We start from the raw sequence: 19,950 nt of genomic DNA, 5'->3' as shown, positions 1-19,950 counted from the left end.
TGGTATTTTGTGAACTTCAGTTGAAAGTAGCATCTGCTCTCTTTTCCAACATTCCCCCTTTTTTTGGTTTATTATTATTATTTTTTTAATTGGAAAGGCAGTTTACAGAGAGAAGGAGATATATAGAGAAAGATCTGTCCACAGGTTCACTCCCCAAGTGGCCACACTGGCCAGAGCTGAGCCACTCCGAAGCCAGGAGCTTCTTCTGGGTCTCTCACATTGGTACAGGAACCGGAAAGGAAGAGGAGCAGCCAGAATACAAACCGGCACCCATGCGGATCTTGGTGCATGCAAGGCGAAGACTTTAGTCGCTAGGCTATTGCTCTGGGGCCCTGACATCCCTTCTGTTTCTTAAATTTAGCTCAAGAAAAGCTTCATCTCTTGCATGAGAACACTCAGCTGCCTAATTTCTTTCCCTCCTGGCAAGACAGTGATGAAAGGCATCCCTGTGTCCAGCAGCAACTCCTTGCTTGGTTCCTCTCAGGATGTCTCTCCTTGTTTTATCTTACTTTACATAGCAGTGATGACACTTCCCAAACAGATTTATCTTTTAATTCCATTTTCCAATAACTTTTTGAAGTAAGACCGTACAGGTTTTTCTTGCCAAACTTTTATTTATTTACTTATTTATTTGAGAGAGAAAAGGAGGGAGAGAGGAGAGAGGAGAGAGGAGAGAGGGAAGGAGTATGTGTTGGGGAGAGTGGGGGACAGTGAGAGAAAGAACATGAGAATGAATGTCCCCTACCTACGTGTTCACTCCCCAAATGCCCACAATGGACAGGTATGGATCAGGCCAAAGACAGGAGCCGGGAATTCAATCCAGGTCCTTCACACGAGTGAAGGGGCCCAAGAGCTAGCATTTGCTGCTTTTCAGGATGCTCGTTCGCTGGAATCTGGAGCAGAGCTGGGCCTTGATATTGGATGCAGGCTGTCCAAGTGGTGTCTTGACCATGGAGCCAGATATCTGCTCTGCAGGTTCTTTTATTTTATTGGAAAGTCAGATAAAGAGAGGAGGAGAGACAGAAAGGAAGATCCTTTGTCTGCTGATTCACTCCCCAAGTGACCTCAGTGGCTGGAGCTAAGCCAATCTGAAGCCAGGAGCCAGGAACCTCTTCTGGGTCTCCCACGTGGGTGCAGAGTCCCAAGGCTTTGGGCTGTCATCAACTGCTTTCCCAGGCCACAAGCAGGGAGCTGAATGGGAAGCAGGGCTGCCGGGATACGAAACCGCATCCATATGGGATCCCGGCACATGCAAGGAGAGGGCTCTAGCCACTAGGCCACTGTGCTGGGCCCTGCAGGTTCTTATTTAACTGCATGTGAACAGACACTTGAATCCCTTTCGTGGTTTGAATGTGTGTTTTCTCTTCAGCAATTTGTTTCCTTATTGTATTATTTCTACTGCTGTGTTAGGATGAAATTTTCTGAATATCAGCATCTTTATCTCTGTCTCCCGTCGTAGTACAAAATGTAAATTACTAATTTTCCTGGTTTTTGGACATTGATGACTGCATTATATACTTTTCCCTTTTTCCAAGATAGTGTAAAAGTCCAGAAATCTTGTATGACTGGGATTTTTTTTTTTTTAATCTTATTCCCCATATGGCCCTGGTGGGCTCGGCAGATGTTAGAAGGGGTGTGAGGGCCATGACCCCTCTGCCCCGCACACATGCTGCCTCAGGAACAAAGACCCGTTGGGCCCCTTGCCTAACCCCTGGAATCTATGCTGAAAAGCAGCCTCCCCATAGTCTACTTAAAAATCTAAAACTGTAGTCAAGCCACGGTTGACATTCACTCATTCTGGGCGGGAAGAGGAGGGGCAGATGGACGCGCTCTGCCTGCCAGAAATTGGCTCTGACAGGCGGACGTTTCAAGGGGACTTAGCTGTTGTTCCGATCCCAGCCTGTTAATAGGAGGAACTGCTGTAAGTAATGTCTAGAATCATCTGCTTGGGGGACTTGGGGATTTGCAGAGGGGAAAACAGAATTTAATTTTTTTAAAAAAGAACTATTTAATTTAAAGTGCAGAGTCTCCCATGGACTAATTGACTCCCAGCTGGTCCATTCTGGATCCAGGACTGTATAGTGGGTACCAGCCAAATAATTAGTGTCTTAGAAGAAGTGTAAATTACTGTCAGTTTCAGAAGATGCACCATCTCCTCTCTCTCTCTCTCTTTCTCTCTCTCTCTCTCTCTCTCTCTCTCTCTCTCTCTCTCACACACACACACACACACACACACACACACACACACAGACTTTGGTGACAAGGTTTCCCTTTTGTCCTACAGCCTACTTGGAGGAGATCCAGTCTGTCCGTCGCCATACCAACAGCATGCTGGAAGGCACCAAGAACCGCCACCCTCCCATTGTTGTCCACTGCAGTGCGGGAGTGGGAAGGACCGGCGTGGTCATTCTTTCCGAGCTGATGATCTACTGCCTGGAGCATAATGAAGTGAGTCATTCTGGGTCTCTCCAAGTTCTCCACCTTGGGGTCAAATGTACTCAGTGGCTACACCTGTGCCCGTGCCTTTTCATGGTCAGTGGTTCATTTCCTGTCTCCTCACCATCGTTCTCTTAGACCCACAGCCCTTAGTCTGACCCTGTCATTTATAACCTTCCTTATCTTTGGCCTCTACCTACTTTGTGTGGATGCTCAGATAACATGGAAGAAATAATGTGATGCAGGAAGCATTTAAAAAACCAGAACCCCAGGCAGCATCCATTTCCAGAGAAGTCTGTGCTATTTGTCAACAGTCCGGTTTTATCGAAGGTCATTTATCACGGTGAATTACACGGTCATGTACAGTTTAGATGCATCGTGCATTTGGACATTGTGTTCTGGTCTTAGTCCTGTGGGAAAATGTGTCTGCTTGGAAATGTTTTTGATCACACACAGCAAAATTTTTATTTCAAGGGGGTTGATGGAGCTTCTTAAGGCTGACAGGGGTGTGGGGTGGCAAAGAGGGGTCCTCTGAGAATGCACGTGTCACTAGGGCTGAATATTATCGCTCCTATCCCCAGGGAAGCTGGGAGCTACTCGTTATGCACCCTCAAGGTGCATGGCCTTCCTGTCCTGCTGTCCTTTAGGGCATTCCAAGGAGAGACCAGCCATTTGGTGTAGGGCAGACAAGCAGCAATGAAAACCTAAAGGGCCGTCCCTCTGCATTCTGTTTACATGGTGCTGTGTAGTAAACATAGAGCTTTAGTCTTCATCTTTTTATCCTCGTTGTTGGCCTTCATTTCTGCCATGTGGAAGAGCTATGTCCTAGCTGCTTACAGCCAAGAGGGATGCCACTTGCCTAGTGCTGAATGGCTCGTAAGCAGTGGTCTGGACAAAAAATAAGTTTTCTATCTCCTGATAGAGAATTATTCTCCACCCGCCCACTGCTTCCAAACAAGAAGTACCCTTGTTTAATTTTCAGGTTATACAGCTAAAGGAAACTCAGTGGTTTGTAGATTTTAAACTACAGAGTGTTGGGCAAATCCCATGGCAGAATTGGTATGTTCAGGTATTCGCTAGTGATTTGATGGTTTGAAAACCAGATTAAAATCATGAAGTTTGATAGGTGGAAACTTGAGGAAAACAAATAAATGCTCAGTTTACACATGTTCAAAGGACTTTGAAACTCCCTGCCTAGAAAAGGTTACATTTTAGAAGCTTGCAGTATACACCTGGGAGAGCTTGTGCCCTGAAAAAGCAGATGAGGGCTGGCCAAGCGTCAGGTTGGTGTTCCAGAATGGTAAACAACTGGTGGATGAGTGGAATCAGTCGAGACTACATAACAGAAATCTCAACATCTTCTCTGTCTCTTACTGTTTTGTCTCCCATGGAATCTGATTGTTCGCTTCCTCCTGCTCTGTCGCTGCTAGAAGCGTATAGTCACTTCTCTTCAGTGAGTGGTCAGTCCCTGAATTCCCCAAGAGCCAGAAACATGGCATAAAAAGAGTGGGATCAGTGTACATGTGGCCGAAGAGTGTCTGGACTCACCCTGGAAGCTTGCGTGGGTTCCAGGGAGAAGTGGGAGCATCCCTATCTTTGTTTCCCTCCTTCGGGGTCTCTTCTTATCCTCAGAGCATGTTCTTCACTGAATTCCCCTTCTTTTCTCCATTCCTTGTGAATTCTTTGCCCTCTCTCCTCCTTTTTCACATCAAGAAGCTTCTGTGGGGACCGGCACAATGATTCAGTGGCTAAATCTTTGCCTTTCAAGTGCCAGGAGCCCATATGGGTGCTGGTTCAAGTCCCCGATGCTGCACGTCCCATCAACTCCCTGCTTGTGGCCTGGGAAAGCAGTTGAGGATGACTCAGAGCCTTGGGACTCTACCCATGTGGGAGACCCGGAAAATGCTCTGGGCTCCTGGCTTCAGATTGGCTCAGCTCTGGCCATTGTGGCTGTTTGGGGAGTGAACCAGTGGATGGATCTTTCTGTTTCTCCTTCTCTCTGAAAACCTACTTTTTCAATAAAAATAAATAAATATTAAAAAAAAAAAAAACCTGTGGCTGTGGTCAGTCACCAAGGTGAGTCTGTTCTGAGCTCTTCGGAGGCCTGGCAGAGGCTAAGTCACTGCAAGGCAATGCCACAGGGCTCATTGATGCCCGCATGATCCTGGTCCAGGAGAACAGAGGGAAAATGCCATCAAGTTGCAGGATTCAGCCAGGAGGCTGCATTTTCTAGATGTGTCCAAATATAGCGGCTTCCCTCAATGCCCTACTGCATGCCAGAATATTCTGTGCTGGCACATGGTCAGTCCACAAGGGACTTCTGTTCCATTGATATTCAAAGATAGCCAGATGACTCATATTTTTCACTTCCGTTTCCCTAGCACAAATATAACCCGACTCTTCTGTCCTGTTTCCTATAATTGCTATTGGTGAATGTTCAGGGAAAATTCTTTACTTTGTTCTGATGCTGTTTCAGGCCTGCCTAGTTAAGATTTGAGCCCCTGTCTCAGGAGAGAATAGAACATGTTAAGTTTGTGGGAATTTTAAAAAAAAAAAACACATTTATTTAAAAAGCAAAGTTACATAGAGAGAGAGAGAAAGAGGTCTTCCGTCCACTGGTTCACTCTCCAGATAGTCACAATGACCTGGGCTGGGCCAGGCTGAAGCCAGTAGCTTTTTCTGAGTCTCCCACAAACATGCAGGCGCCCAAGGACTTGGGCCATCTTCTACTGCTTTTCCTGGCCATTGGCAAGGAGCTGGATTACAATTGGAGCAGCTGGGTCTGAAACTGGCACCCATACTGCTACTGAAGGTGGCGACTTAACCCTACTGTATTACAGCTCCAGCCGTTTTTGGGATTTTTAAGCAAAGTTTGTTTTGTTTTGCTTTGTTTTTAAGATTTATTATTTTTTTTTATTGGGATAGCAGGTTTACAGAGAGAAGGAGAGACAGAGAAAGATCTTCCATCTGCTGGTTCACTTCCCAAATAGCCATAGTGGAACTGATTGGAAGCCAGGAACCAGGAGCTGCTTCCAGGTCTCCCATGTGGGTGCAGGGTCCCAAGGCTTTGGGGCCATCCTGTACTGTGTTCCCAGGCCACAAGCAAGGAGCTGTATGGAGAGTGGAGCACCTGGGATGCCAACTGGTATCCATATGGAACGTCAGCGCTTAGAGGTGGAGGATTAACCAGTTGAGCCAACTTGCCAGCCCCAAAACAAACATCTTGACAAATGAATGTGAAGTTGTGTGTCCCATTTTTCTGCTCAAACTTTCTTCCTTCCACAGCTGGATTTAGCATGGTTTGTATTTCAGTATATTGTATACCTCGTTGTCATTTTGTGAATCACATGGCTTGTGCTTTCCTTGAACTCTTGCTCCTTGGTCTCATTAACACAGAGAAGCTGAGCATAAGCCATGAAGCGGGCCCACATGAAGCAGTAGCCATGAGAATCAGAGTAAACTCAGCCAGGCTGCTCAGAGAAGCCCGACAGTGGAGGGGTTGGGGGGTTACCGAGTGTGAGCTGAAACGCTCTGAGGGGCGTAAAGTTTCTTGGAGAGTTCAAGTTTTATGGGTTCCTGTACTTTTGGTGTTGTTAATGCAGCCACCTGTCCCTGCCATAGTTCCTTCTGGAAGGTCGGTTTCTCAGTCTCTGAAGAGCAATTGTGGCAGCCATGCTGCTTTTCTGCCTCTCTTGTCTGCCTCATGCAGTGTCGAGGTGACCGAGGGTCAGCCACCTGAGGTTAGGGCTGGTTCCCAGCAGAGTCTGAGGAAGCGATTCTTTAAGGTGACTCAGACCCTTTCCTTGAGGACTGGGGGAGCTTCTCTGTCTTTTCTCCAAACTTCCCTATATCAGACAGTTTTCTGCCTTTGTGACCAGTTCCTAAAGTTACTGAAATGGGGCTAAAAGTAATGCAAGAGGAGGGTTAGGTGCAAAATGAGGTCGTGGGGGAGGGTTGATGATGTTGGAGGTGGTGGGGGAGGAGACGTGATGGCGGTGTTACTGTGTGTCCTCACTCTCCCAAGAGCTTTGCAGAATTAACCCAGGTAGTTCTCATGGTGGCACGATGAGTTAGGTCCTGTTCATGCATTTCTGTAACAAACACTGAGTCACAGGAGATGAAGTAATGTGCCCATGTGTCACTGCCAGGGAGCGGAAGAGCTGGGAATCTGAACGTAGGGTCTGTGCTCTTGGCTCCTGAGTAGTCTTGCTTCTCTGTCAAAGCCTTGCGCAGGCATGACAGGGACAGTCCCATTCTGTCTACCCTGTGTCTTCTGTGTCCCAACAGTAATGCTTGTGAGATTCTGTACGAACTGGGTTCATGATCAGGTACTCCTGGGCTGTGTGCCAGGACACTGGTCACTTTGGAGTATGATATAGGCCAAGACTTGTTGTTTCCATCAGAATCCTATAATCTAGGTTCTGCATTTTGGCTCATAGTTTGAAGATTAGATGCTTCCCTGCCTCCCCGCCCCCCACCTTGTTTTCCTTCTTATTACCCAACAGCTTTGTCCTCTTAGAGTCTGTGATGTGCTTTCCTTAAGTGGCTTTAGAAATGAGCGACTAATGGGGATATAAGGTGTTGTGTTATTGCATGTTTGAAATGATTCATTTTAAAGGGTTACAGTGTGAGACATGCAGCTGAATTTCTCTTGCTTTACTTCTAGTGCTTGCTCAGCTGTGCTCACTTCGTGTTTGGGTTAAGAGCATCCACAACTACACAACACAATGAAAGTACACAAAGCTACACAACTACACAATTACAAAACTACACAACCAATGAGAGTACACAACTACACAACAAAACTACACAACTACACAAGGAAACCACAACTGCACAACTATACAACGAAACTACACAACTATACTATAAAACTACACAACTACACAATACAAATTCACAATGAAACTACACAAGTACACAATTACACAATACTAATACACAACTACATAACTGTACAACTACATAACTACACACTACTACAAAACCACACAACACAGCTACACAACTACACAACATAACGAAAGTACATAATGAAACTACACAACTGCACAATTACACAACACAACTACACAACTGCACAACAAAACTACACAACTACACAATGGAAATATACCACGAAACTACACAACTACACAATAAGACAACACAACTACACAACTGCACAACACAATTAGACAGCAAATTAAAAATAAGATCAGTAGTTTTTACAATAAATTGTCAATTTTTAAAAACAAACTACTGATGTTATGTCGGGACTTTTAATTGATCGGGATGATACTCTGCCAGCTCTACCTTCAGACCAGAGATGGTCTCCCCAAGAAACCGTTGAACTTATCTGGACAATAAGCTGCTGGACTTTATGCTTGGTAAATGCTTGCAATAAAACAATCTCAACTGAATTTGAACTGTGGTAATGCAACAAGGTGGAGGAATCCACCGTGGGAGGGGTTGGGGAAGGGTGGGGGGAATCCCAGTGCCTATAAGACTGTGTCACATAATGCAATGTAATCAATAAAAAAAAGGAAAAAATGAACTACAAAAAAAAAAAAAACTAAAAAAAAAAAAGAGCATCCACAGCTGACAGGTGCATGTCCCTGCTGGTCCAGGAGGATGGAAGTGGTGAGGGGATACTGCACTGTGCTCCAGCACTGATGGCTCCTGTATTATTTTCCTTCCCTTGAGGTCAGCTCTGTATTTCAAAGACTTCACAGGCAATCCCATTTACTGCTCAAGATGTTTTTAGTAAAGGGCTTTTGTTGCAACTTCGAACAAGTGTTCAGAGAGTGTGCTTTTATTTTCAAAGGGCAACACATAAATTATCTCTGCTTATCTTGGCCATAATCCTGTGATTTAATGAGATGGGCAAAATGGTGTTCCTAATATCTTTATTAATGTTAATAAGATAAAGAGTTGTTTCTGTTAAGAACTCACTGCTGCCAGAGACCAGACTAAATCACTTTGTGTGTGTTTTGCCACTTGAGCCTGTGAGGTGAGTATTGTTTATTACCCCATATTTCCGCTAAGGAGATGTCACCACCTTGGGCAAGACCACTCTCCTATTGGGAGAAAATGCAATTACTCTTATTCTCAAATTAGGAAACTAAGACCCAAATGTATCTTATTATTGAGTTGTCTTGGAGTTGAGAATGTTGGTCAAGGTTTCATTCCAGCCTTTTCTCATCTAGCAGAGTAAACTATGGGGGGAACTCTAAAATGTTAGTGGAAAAATGGAATCAAAAGATGTGCATTTTGTGATTAGAGTGTTTTTTGAAACCCATGCATACAAGAGAGCTTCTCAGCAAGTGCCTAGAAACAGGTTCCTTCCTGTTACTGAAGGAGCCATGCATGGAGCTAGGAAAAAAGTGGTAAGATCAATTTCTAATTGCATTTTCCATGAACTTTTTGAAGTTCCCACCTAATTAAAATATCACACTGGCGATCCCTCATGTCCATACTTGATGTTTGCTGAAAGACCGAGGAGCAGTTGATACCTGATGTTCAGATGCTCCAGTGGCAGTGGAGACGCTGACTCATAATACCGAATGGGGGCAGAGGCCTTTGCTTTGTCTCGTGCCTGCGCTCGACGGCAGGTGATTCCCTGCTGAACGAGGGTAGGGGAATGAGCCCAGGGAAGCTTCCTCTCTTAGGATCTTGTGCCTTTTCTTTCTCACAGAAAGTGGAAGTCCCCATGATGCTGCGGCTTCTCAGAGAGCAAAGGATGTTCATGATCCAGACCATCGCCCAGTACAAGTTTGTCTACCAGGTCCTCATCCAATTCCTGCAAAACTCCAGACTCATTTAATCTCCTCAGTGGAACATCACCTCCAGACAACATCTGTTCCCCACTGCTGGGGATAGACGGCTGGCACCGGGCTCCCTGAAGTAGGAGCCCAGGGTATTCGCAAGCATCATGTATTATTTTATATGAGATAATTTATTTTTTCCCCCTTTGGAATAACTTTTGTGAATTATGATAATACAGTTTTCACAATAATATAGTAATTTTCATTTAAACAACAATTTGACTGATCTGCATTGTAATGTGGTCGTAGGAAAGGTAGGTGGCTTGGTAGCTGGTTTGGGATTGCAGAGGCAGGAGGGGCATATGTCTAGTGACCACTAATGTAGTGGGTTTGTCACCCACCTGTGCAAATCCCCAGCTTGATCCCTTGTGGCTAAATTATAGATGGTGAGAAAATGAACTCATCCTGAAATACAACAAAAAGAGCCAAGACCCTTTCCTGAAAGAAAAGAAAGAAACCTACTCTGTTTGGGGGATCATGTGCTTTGATGTAGGGGTGATTTCCTCTCTTCTTCATCTCTGCTCTCATCTCCAGTAACCCTTCTTCTCACCCTCTCTAGCCCTCCCCTCCCAAGTGTGAGTTAAAGATAGGAATAGTCAGAGAAAATGTTTCCATGCCATGTGGGAATGGCCATCTGTGGACTGAGTAGTGCCTGTTGTGCCTATGTTGGCCATCTCCTTATTCTGGACTCCAGAACCTGGTTCCTTGCCAGCCCTGCGCCCTGGGTGCTCCGTGCTTCTCTCCATTTACGCAGGAGGTCCCCAGGCCAGGGATGCTGAGCCATGTTAACAGACCCCAGGGTGGGAAAAAGATGGCGTTGGTGGGGCCCTTGGTACTCTGTGCTAGAGAGCTCTGATGTGTGTGAAGGATGGGCACAGCAGGTGGAGGCCTCGGGTGTGTTTGCCTTTCCATCAGTTGCTAAGTTATAGAACAATCAGCTGGGGAGGTTGATGGCTGGGAGCTGGTAGGCATGTAAGCTGGCAGGTGAGCAGCTGAGACCCTGGCCATGAACCACTCTGAGTATGACTGCACCAGGCTTTGGCCAGAAGAGCAAAGTTGATCCTACTTAGGACCCCAAAGCTCAGATCATGGTGCGCACGATGAAAGATTGTGGCTTTTCTGTCGCAGCATCCTTCTACGCTGTTCCCTTTCACCATGAGACCCACTCACTGGTTTTGGTGTGAACCACTCTGAATTTGAAGCTCATTTGCCAGTGTCTGCCTTTGGACTTCATTGGTCAGTGTCCTCTTCAATTGCTTAGTGACACACCCATCAGTCCTATGCCATACCCTCTCCCTCTTGCTGCATTTTGAGGAGTTTAGTGTTTCACAACTTTTTTTTAAAATACAACTTGTAAACTGTGGTGTTATTCTTAGGACTCAGGGTTCTGCTTGCCTGACTCCATTGCTACTTACCACCCTCCCCCCAAGCTAAAACACCAAGCATGGCATGAGATCAGCCAGAAAGGGCACGGCTGTGCGACTTCCTGTCACCTCTTACAGACAGATTCCTTATGCATTCCTTTGGACTATGAATCAGCAGGTCTGACATCTGGCCAGGTGTCACGGGTTGGACTCTGTATTTAGACTCAAGATTGTTCTGGGAAGTAGAGCTTCCTCTTTCTCTTCTTTAAGATCTGACGACTAATCATGGAATGTAAGTTCAACTCAGCTTTATAGATTCTGAAATTTTAGTGTATTTTCCGAAAAGTCATTAGTGCCACATGTATTTTCTTGTTTTATTTTTTAATTGAGAGGCGGGAGGACACACAACGAGCTCCCACCTACTGATTTGTTGCCCACATGTCCAATAGCCTGGGCTTGGGCCAAGCCAAAGCCCAGGAACCAGGACTTGCATGCAGGTCTCCCGCTAGAGGGAGGAGCTCAGTCACCCTGAGCTGTTGTTGCTGTTTTCTAGGCTCTGTACTAGCAGGAACCTGGGTTCAGGGTTGGGAGTCAGGTGTCAGAAACACTGCCAGGCACTCTCATGACAGGCACACTTCATAGCTGCCGAGCTAAAACACCCATTGCCCATGCATTTGCAGTAAAATGGAGCTTTGAACACTTAAACTGCAAGAAACTCATCCACAAGGAATCCTCTTCTTGGAGATTTTTCATTTTGGGGGTAACCTTCTGCTAATCTCAGTGCTTGGTTTATTGTATGATAAAGAACATCCATGGCTAACTTTTATCTCTAAGCCCCTGTGTGGGTGCTGTTAAAATAAGTCTCCAGTGAGCAGCATGTAGCTCTGGTCTCCTAGACCTCATCGCTCATGGACTTCCTTTAATCCTGTCCACCGCTCCCCTCTTACGCCATGGGTTACTGGATAAGCACAAACTGCAGGAGGGGGTAAATTTAATATCCAGCTTGCTAGGCAAGGTTTATATGGAAACCCAAAGGAAAGCATCCAAGAGTGATCCCACATAGTTCATTTTTAAGAACAAATGGCTTGCTTTTCTGCATTCCTTTTCACGTCTCCAGTAAATGCCAGCGCATCTCTTGTTCCATTAGCCGCAGCCATTTCTGTGGCATCTGTATAATAATTACCCAGAGATGCTTTATATCTGGGAAGCAAGCCAAGGAATAAACCTTGAAGCAAAGTATATTAAATTAGTTATCTAGTTAGAGCTTTTGGAATGATTTCCTGATGAGGTATCAAGTCTGAAGCTAGAACTGTCAGGGTCTGTTGCTGCGGTGAGGATGTGAAGGAAAAAAATGAAAAATAGAGGAGGAGAGGGAAATGAGACAACGCCATCCAGCATTTTCAGGCCTCTGGTTTTGAAGTTTTCCAGTTCTATTATTTTCTTTTTTTCATCCACACTCATTTGGCTACACTGACCCAAAGGGTGTTGCCTAGGTCGCTGGGGGCCCGGGCCCTGAATTTGATCTCTTTGTCCATGAGATGAGCTCCGTGGAGAAGCCGAGGCTTGTGCTGCTGAATGTGTTTCGTTTTGTTTGGGTTCTAAGAGACTCTGCCCTTTAGTCAGAGTCTAGTAACGTTTACAGATAGCACTTATACGGGAGGCATTCCAACGCACAGGAGAAAATTGTGATTAAATGATACTTATTTTGGACACAGCACTTTTAAGTCTTTGCAGAGTTGTGTTCATAATATGCATTTTCAGTGAACTTCTGGAATTCTCCTTCTTGAAGCTCTTTTCTTGCATAGGAAGTAAAGGAGGATTCAGGCAGAGGCATTTGGTCTAGCAGATGAGTTTGTAGCCTAGCTCTGCTCCTGTCCCATTCCAGTTTGCAGTGTCCACCATGCGCAGGCAGCAGGATACGTTGGGTCCTTGGCATCCACACAAAAGATCTGGATTGAGCTCCTAGTTTCTTGCCTTTGCCTGGCCCAGTCTCAGCTGTTGGAGGCATTTGAGGTGTAACCCAGCAAATGGGAGCTTTGGATGTTTCTGTCCGTGTGTGTCACTCAGCCTGTCAGATAAACAAAAATGAAGACATGGCTGCATTAGAGAAGGGTGTCATGCCCTGACTGAACTTCTGCACTCAGGTGCAGGTACCAAGCAGATCAGGGAAGATAGACACATTTCCAGATGGATTAGTAATAAATTCCTTCAAATCAGGAATTGACTTCTGTCCTCTAGTCTGAGAAGGAGATGTGCTTTCTAAATTACAATGGAACTGCCCTGAGCAGAGAATCTTGGTAGAGTCCCCTGGAGGAATCCCCGTGGGATTCAGCTACCTGCTCACGTTCAGTCTAAATTCCCATTCTCTTCACTTTTCAGGTGTAAACCTCAGTGGGTGTCGCAGGTCACCGTTTCTAGCCAGCTGACTCCTTTTCTTTTTTCCACATGAATATTGACTGCCCCACGTGATCATCCTCATGACTGACTATATTTTAAGTAATGACACAGAGTTCAAACAGTAGGCAGATGACTTCTTCCCTGATGCAGTATGATCCCTAACACCAGGTGTCACTTCTCCAAGCAGGTGCTGATGAAGTGTGTGTACCAGGCAGCCTGCCTCTTCTTGTAACCCTTCCGGTTTGCTGTAGTGGCCTACCTCCCTCGCTGTGTGGGCCATCTTCTGGCCCTTGGAGGTTACTCTGCAGAGAGGCAGCGGTGTTGCTTCTGTTTGGGCTGGCACTCAGCCCATTCAGGGAGATCTGTAGCTGCTCCCCTTTCTTGATGCATTAGCTGAGTTTGTTGCATTGATCTGTATTAGCTGATCTCAGCCGAACATGACAAATGAGCCCCAGATGTGTCCTCTCTCAAAAGGCAGACTGTGACTCTGGAGTTGCAGTCTCCTGTTTCCATTCAGTGGTGTCAGTGTGGAATGGAAAAATGGCATCCCAGAAAGGACTGGACTGCCTCATTGGAATCAGTGTCACCATGGTCCATAGAGTGCGAATCAAGGCTGACGTAGAGCCAAGTGGATGTCAGCCAGGATGAGGATGCGCAGTTTGGGATCATTGCCTGGGCTTGCTGCTCGACGCACAGCCCTGCCTCACGGTTGCAGCCCTTCATCGTCCTTGCAGCCTCATGAGCAGAGGGCATTGTGCACCTGCGTGGCTCCCGGAGCTCGTACCCCTGTTCCTCTTACCTGCGACCTCAGGGGAGCTGAGGAGCTCACTCTCCTTTCCAGCAAGTCGTGTCCATGGAGAGGAGAATGTGAGCATAGCAGCTGAGCTTGTCTCGGGGGTGAGGGCTGGCTGGGAATGCCTTCTCATGTAACCGTCTCCATTCCGAGATGCCCTCACTCGCTTAGGGCTCTGCTGCCTTCCAGTCTTTTGTGTTTTCTCACTTCCTACCTCTTTTTTTTTTTTTTTTTTGCCGTTGAGCAACCAACCTTATAAGTGTTAAATCTGTTCATGGAGAATTCATTATCTCAAAGCTCTCCAAGATATGTAATTAGGGAACATTATTTTTAGGCTTATATGATCTCAAGGCGTAGGATCTAGCAAATGATAATTCAAATGAGAGCAGCTAAAAACAGTCCTACCCAGGAATCTCCCTCCTTTACTCTCCCTCCCTGTTTTACTCTCATGGTTTTAGGAATTGTCCCTTGTGCAGGCGTGGAAGACGGACATGGTCCTATTTAAAAGGTTGCAGTTGTCCTTGTAGTCATTTCAAGATGAACTTAGATTCATGGTGGCTACACTTGGCATAATGATCAGACTAATTTGTTTCTCACTTCTGCTTGGGTCCTGCTTCGGGCATCTCTGCACTGGCTGGCCAACCTGAGACAGCTCCCAGGCTGCCCAGGCACGGATGGATTTGCATTTAGTGAGGAGGGTAGGAGACCATGGCCCACCATCCCATCTCTATGTAGGTGACATCCTTCCTTCCCAGCTGCACACTCCAGGTACCATCCCATCAGATAGAATTTTCTAGAGGGAAGCTGAGAATATGGGATTGGGATCTTCCTGTGCCTTGGGGTGCAACCTTTCGCTGAAATCTCAGGAATGCTGCCCTGAGTTCCACGAGGGTGGCTCTCGGAGCAGGAGGGCCTGGTGCTCTCTGCCTTTCTCAGGGGCCTCCTCCCTCACTGTTGACCACAGTGTTAGCTAGTAAACACTCGTGGCCATGAACTGCAAGCTCTTAACTCAAAGCTGCTTCCCCTGGGAGCTTGAATATTGTAACATTTTACTGCCATTTCTTTTGAAGTTCTTGCCATTATTTGGAATTCCAGACACCCATTAGCCTCATTGTTTGAGATAGTGAGGTCACTCCTCCCCAGGATGATTTCCTGTGTGTGTCCTTTGTGGCTTCAGCAGGCACTCCCCTGCTTAGGGATATTAACGAGGAAAAAGAGGTTTACATATGCAGATGACTATTCATTGTATTACCTAGTGACTTGGGTCACAGCAGGAACAGCTTCATCTAGTTTGTCTCACTGGACTCTTGTTCTACAGTATTTTGATGCTTTCCTTGGTCTGTGCTTTTTAAAATGTTGTGAATTTGGTATCATCCGAAACAAGTGCTATTTAATAGGCTTCCTCTTGAAATGATGTACAGACAAGTCGCCAACTTAGAAAACAGGTGCCCTTAAAATTCTGGGGTCAGCCCCCAGAAGCCGGCTGCCTTCCAGCACAGCTGAGGTGCAGCACTGTGTTGGCTTTTGTGGCTGGACCAGGAAGCGCAAACCTGCACCTGGTCTGCTGCTGCAAGAAATGCATTCCAGGTTGGAATTTGGAATCCTGAGAACAGACTTGTTCTCTTGGTGGCCACTTGCTACTTTGCAAGATGGAAACTGGGTCTCTACCACCAGACTACTGTTGTAGCAGGGCAGAGGGCTGAAGGACATTCCCTACATGGGGACTCTGGTATAGGTTTCCTATTAATTTTATGTTAAAAGCCTTAAATAAATCTATGCATGCTATTCTATGTGCTATTTTATATCAGTAAATAAGCTTAAGCTTGCCAGTTTTATACGTAACGGAAAGATGTATAAAACTGACTTTGACAGTATTTTTTGCACTGTTTCTGTTTTTATAAAGTTGTATTTAGATACTGGTTCTAGTTGATGTTCTCACTGTTCATGCTGTAAAATTTTTCATATGTGCCTTTACAAATGTGAGACCTTTAACCTTTTTTGTAAAAGATATCTATTGATTTCCATATGCAATAAACCTTTTTGTTTTTCAGAGAAAACAGTTAAATCGAAATTTTCAGTACTAAGTATGTTTACATTAGTTGAAAACACCTGTATCTCTTTACTGCTACGATTATTTTTATAAATTAGAATGTCTGGAAAGTCTGCCTTCTTGGGCCTCTTCCTTACTAAAGGTTTAGGTGTGGATTTCCCAAATTCATCAGTGTTAGAGTAACTAAGCAAGTAGAATTAGTGAGTCTTTCTCGGCACGCAGCAGTAACCTGCATTTAACTCCATCTTCCCCCTCTGCCAGTGTTCTTTACTCAGGTAGCAAATTGTTGATACGAAAGATGTAGACACCAGGTTGCTTTTGGAAAACCCAAAGTCTTGTTCCTGGGCTTTCAGCTTCCTAATGGCTCAGTTTATTTCTAGGTTTCAAGGTTGCTGCCTCTCCAGGTTTCCAGCCAACAGCTTCCACAAGATGTGCAGAGTAAGCACCCTGGATGATGAGGGAGTCTCCCAGAGGGTGTGGTAAATGGGTGTTTTCAAAACACTCAGTGAATTTTTTAAAAATTGCAGCAGAAGTCTTCAGTTCCATTTCCAAGAACTTTCTGATGCCTCTCATATCTTTGATAAGCAAAAGAGCCATGTAACAATTGGAGCCAGTAACCGGTCCACAGCCGCTCTTCACTCTGCAGAGAGCCATCGGAGGGCCCATTCTGTTTCATATCATGAAAATGAGAATCGTTGAAGACTCTTGGGGTAAAATGGATGACAGCTCCATTAAGCATTTATGTCTGTGTGATGACTGTGGCATCAAAATCATTACAATTATTTAAAGAAAAGCTCAGAAGTGTTTAAAAGATGATAAGAGGTGAACTAGAAAGTCAGGTAGAATGGCAGAAAAGGTAAACTAATTAACTAATATTCAGCTGCTGAATAAATAGACCAGGTTTATTTTCTTTGGTTGATAAAGTACAGCTCTCACACAACTTAGAAGTTCAAAGAATGTGACTACTATTAGACAAATTGTCTCCAACTGAACTGTTAGCAGAGCTGGGGAAGAAAATTTGTAAAAAGGTCTGTCCAGAATACAAAAATAGTAACAATCAGCATATACAAATTTGTAATAAAATGACAAAAACAGAATCAAGCTATTTGTGATTCTGTTTTCCTCAATAACAACAGATTGACAAAAGCAGATTTACAATTAAGAAAATGTGGAGAGATCCCTGGGGCTGGCTTGTGGCACAGTGGAGCAAACCAGTGCCTGCAGCACTGGCACCTCGGGCATCAGAGCTGCTTCTGTGCGGATCCAGTCCCCTGCCAATGTGCCTGGGAAAGCAGCTGAAGGTGGCTCAGGTTCTTGGGTTCCTGCCACTCCTGCGGGAGCCCCTAGTGAAGCCGCAGTCCCCTGACTTCAGCCTAGACGCGCTCTACTGTTGTGGCCATTTGAGGAGTGAATCAACCAATAGAAATGTGCTTGCTCTTTCTCTTCTCTGCCTTTCAAATAAGTAATTCTTAAATACATATATATTTGCATATACATGTTATATGTATGGATCAAGAAGAATGTGTATATCTTATAGAAATATGACAATTATTTTTGAAGCAAAGTTTAGACAAACTGAGAAGCTCACCAGGTTCCTGATTAGGGAGGCATGTATTGGAGAGCAGGGAGTCTTTAAGAAGAGCTAGATAAAGGGCAGAGAAATGAGATGGGATGGGAGTGCATCAGGAATGAAACGGAAGACAGCTTGTCACATGAAGGGGGTTGGTATGCCAGGCTTCCCAAAGGAGAGCAATCCCAAAGAATTTTTTTTTCTTTGAAGATTTATTTTATTTTCATTGAAAAGGCAGATTTATAGAGAGGTAAGACAGAGGCAAGGATCTAACATCCTCTGGTTTACTCCCCAAATGGCCACAACACCAGAGCTGAGCCAAACAAAGCCAAGAGCCTAGGTCGAGCCAAGACTCGAGCTAAGGCCCATATGGGATGGCAGCATTGCAGGCAGAAGCTTAACTTATATCACAACTGCAACCACAAGTAGTTTTCTTCTTAAGTGACACAGCCCTATAGAGTGGGATACCCCTGATGGAATAATTGAGAAGCTCTTTATGAACCCAGCTGGACTAGCTTTATGGTTCCCAAGGTTTCCATCTCTTGAACATACCCATCTTGAAGATCAATGGTAAATGTTACGATTAAGAACTGTACCAAATGCAGATATCCATAGAACTTGACTGCTTGAGAATCTGAGCAAAAGGATGGGAAGGCCATCACATATTCTGTTCCAGTTTCCTCTCGTGGGTCTTAGAGACGTAACCTAAAACTGTGGAATCAGCTCACGGGAAAATGCCGCAGGCAGAGGCCTCAAAGGACTCATCCCAGCAGTTGGGGGATTTCTACAAGGCTAATGGGGTACCAGGCCTACAGTGTCAGGAAGCACTGTGAGAGCAGAATGAGAGACTTAATGAGTAATTCTGAAGGACCACCTGATGTAATCTTAGAGGGGGAATCAGTAGGGATGCGAGGACTTGGGGAGGGTGATGGGAAATCCGAGAGCCTGTGGAACTGTATCATAATAACAAAAGATTAAATAGGATGAATGACAGCAAAATAAAGAGCAATCACAAAAGTGACAGTCTTGGGGCTTGTCCAGCATGGTGGACATCTGCAGATGGGGGTTTAAAAATGACATGCCTTAAGATGGCTGTGCTGAAGACTGGGTGGACCAGAAGGTTACGGAGTGTGCCCCAGTATTAAAGGCCCCAGACAAGTTCACAATATTTACTGACTTGGTGAAATAGTCAAAGCCAGAAGGCAGAGGTTTAATGAGAAAACCTGACATGGAATGCTTGGGACTAGTCAATGGATGAACCTACGTTATCACAGGGGAGGGTCCCTGAACTCCATTTTGAGTAGACTTGTCAGGGAGTGGAGTGTGGTGAGAAAGCCACAGGTGCCAGGTTGGGAGAATCCTGGAAAGGGCAAATTAGTCAAATTTTGGAACTTGGAATGCTTATTGGCAGAGCCATGTCTCCCTCCCCTGGATGTTATAAATGAAAGTTTTTCAGGACGTGAATAAAGGTGACCATGAATGGATAAACTCTTCCAGGGACTCCCTTGTCTCAGCCCTCCCCACTACATGAACCACCTTCTTGGAGATCTGAGTTTAGAAATACCTCCTGTTGTCTGTGCAGAATTCTATCTTTGGGGGTAGCTTTGAGGTTAGTGGTCAAACCTGAGACTAACCAAAACCTGAGGTTGGTCTGCCGTGGAGGCCTTCTGGCACTCTGTTTCAATTCCATTTCAGTCGTTACAGAGAATAATGTTTCACTGCAGCATCAGAAAGTGCCCAGAATCAACCAGCAGGTATTTCCATATAAGGTAATCACCTGGGGCCCTGGAGGGAGTTGGGGGGGGGGACTGTGTCCTTTCACTTAAATGGTCATTTGAAGTAAAGTGGTTTCTTGGCATTCTGTTGGCCAGTCAAGCACAAACTTTCAAAAATGACAGGGAGAAGTTGTGGGAATTCCCTGGCTTTGTAGTAAAGTACGAGAGCCGTGTGGTAGCAAGGGGACCTGCGCTTTGCAGCTGGCCTCTTCAGCGAAATCTGCCTTACAGGTCTGTGCCCTTGAACCTGAGCACTCCGATGCTGAGTCTGGTCATGTCAGAACTGAGTGGTGGAACACATGGCTTGTGTCTGAGGAGTTGGGGGATTTGCTGATAATGGAAGAACCCCCACACACATCTACTGTGGAAACTGGTGTGAAAAGAGCTGGGTCATGAGTATTAACTCATAGTACAAGTGCACTGAATTCCTACATATGTGACATATTAGGTGGAAAAAGAATTTAATAATTATATAATGAAGAAGAAGAAAACAAGTACTATTATATCCTACTGGTATCAGATGTAGTTTTGTGGATTTTTTTTGTTTTAATATTAGACACATACACAGAGAAGGGGTAGGGAGGGGAGAGGACAAGCTATCCATCCATTAGTTTACCACCACCACTTGGCCGCAAAAGCCAAGGTTGGACCAGACCAAAGCTGGAAGCTGGGAATCCCTCCAGGTCTCCCACGTGGGTGGCAGGGGCCCAACCACTGGGGGCACTGCTGCTTCCCAGAGTGTATAGTAAAAGGCTGCTG

The 19,950-nt window shown here is 45.3% G+C and overlaps 1 protein-coding gene across 2 annotated transcripts in view; it reads left to right on the top strand.

Moving 5' to 3' along the window:
• PTPN14 (protein tyrosine phosphatase non-receptor type 14) overlaps positions 1–10,001 on the top strand; it is a 178,305-nt gene extending 168,304 nt beyond the window's left edge. For both annotated transcript variants that reach the window (XM_004578645.4, XM_058669182.1), the window contains exons 18-19: positions 2,285–2,448; positions 9,113–10,001. In XM_004578645.4, coding sequence (XP_004578702.2) covers positions 2,285–2,448; positions 9,113–9,241 — 293 coding nt within the window. In that variant the 3' untranslated portion in view covers positions 9,242–10,001. The remainder of the gene's footprint in view (positions 1–2,284; positions 2,449–9,112) is intronic.
• The last annotated feature ends 9,949 nt before the right edge of the window (positions 10,002–19,950 follow it).

Source organism: Ochotona princeps, chromosome 10 (genome assembly GCF_030435755.1).
Source record: "Ochotona princeps isolate mOchPri1 chromosome 10, mOchPri1.hap1, whole genome shotgun sequence".
Taxonomy (NCBI): Eukaryota; Metazoa; Chordata; class Mammalia; order Lagomorpha; family Ochotonidae; genus Ochotona; species Ochotona princeps.
The sequence above is the reverse complement of the archived record's forward strand: the minus strand, read 5'-3'. Positions and strand labels throughout refer to the sequence as shown.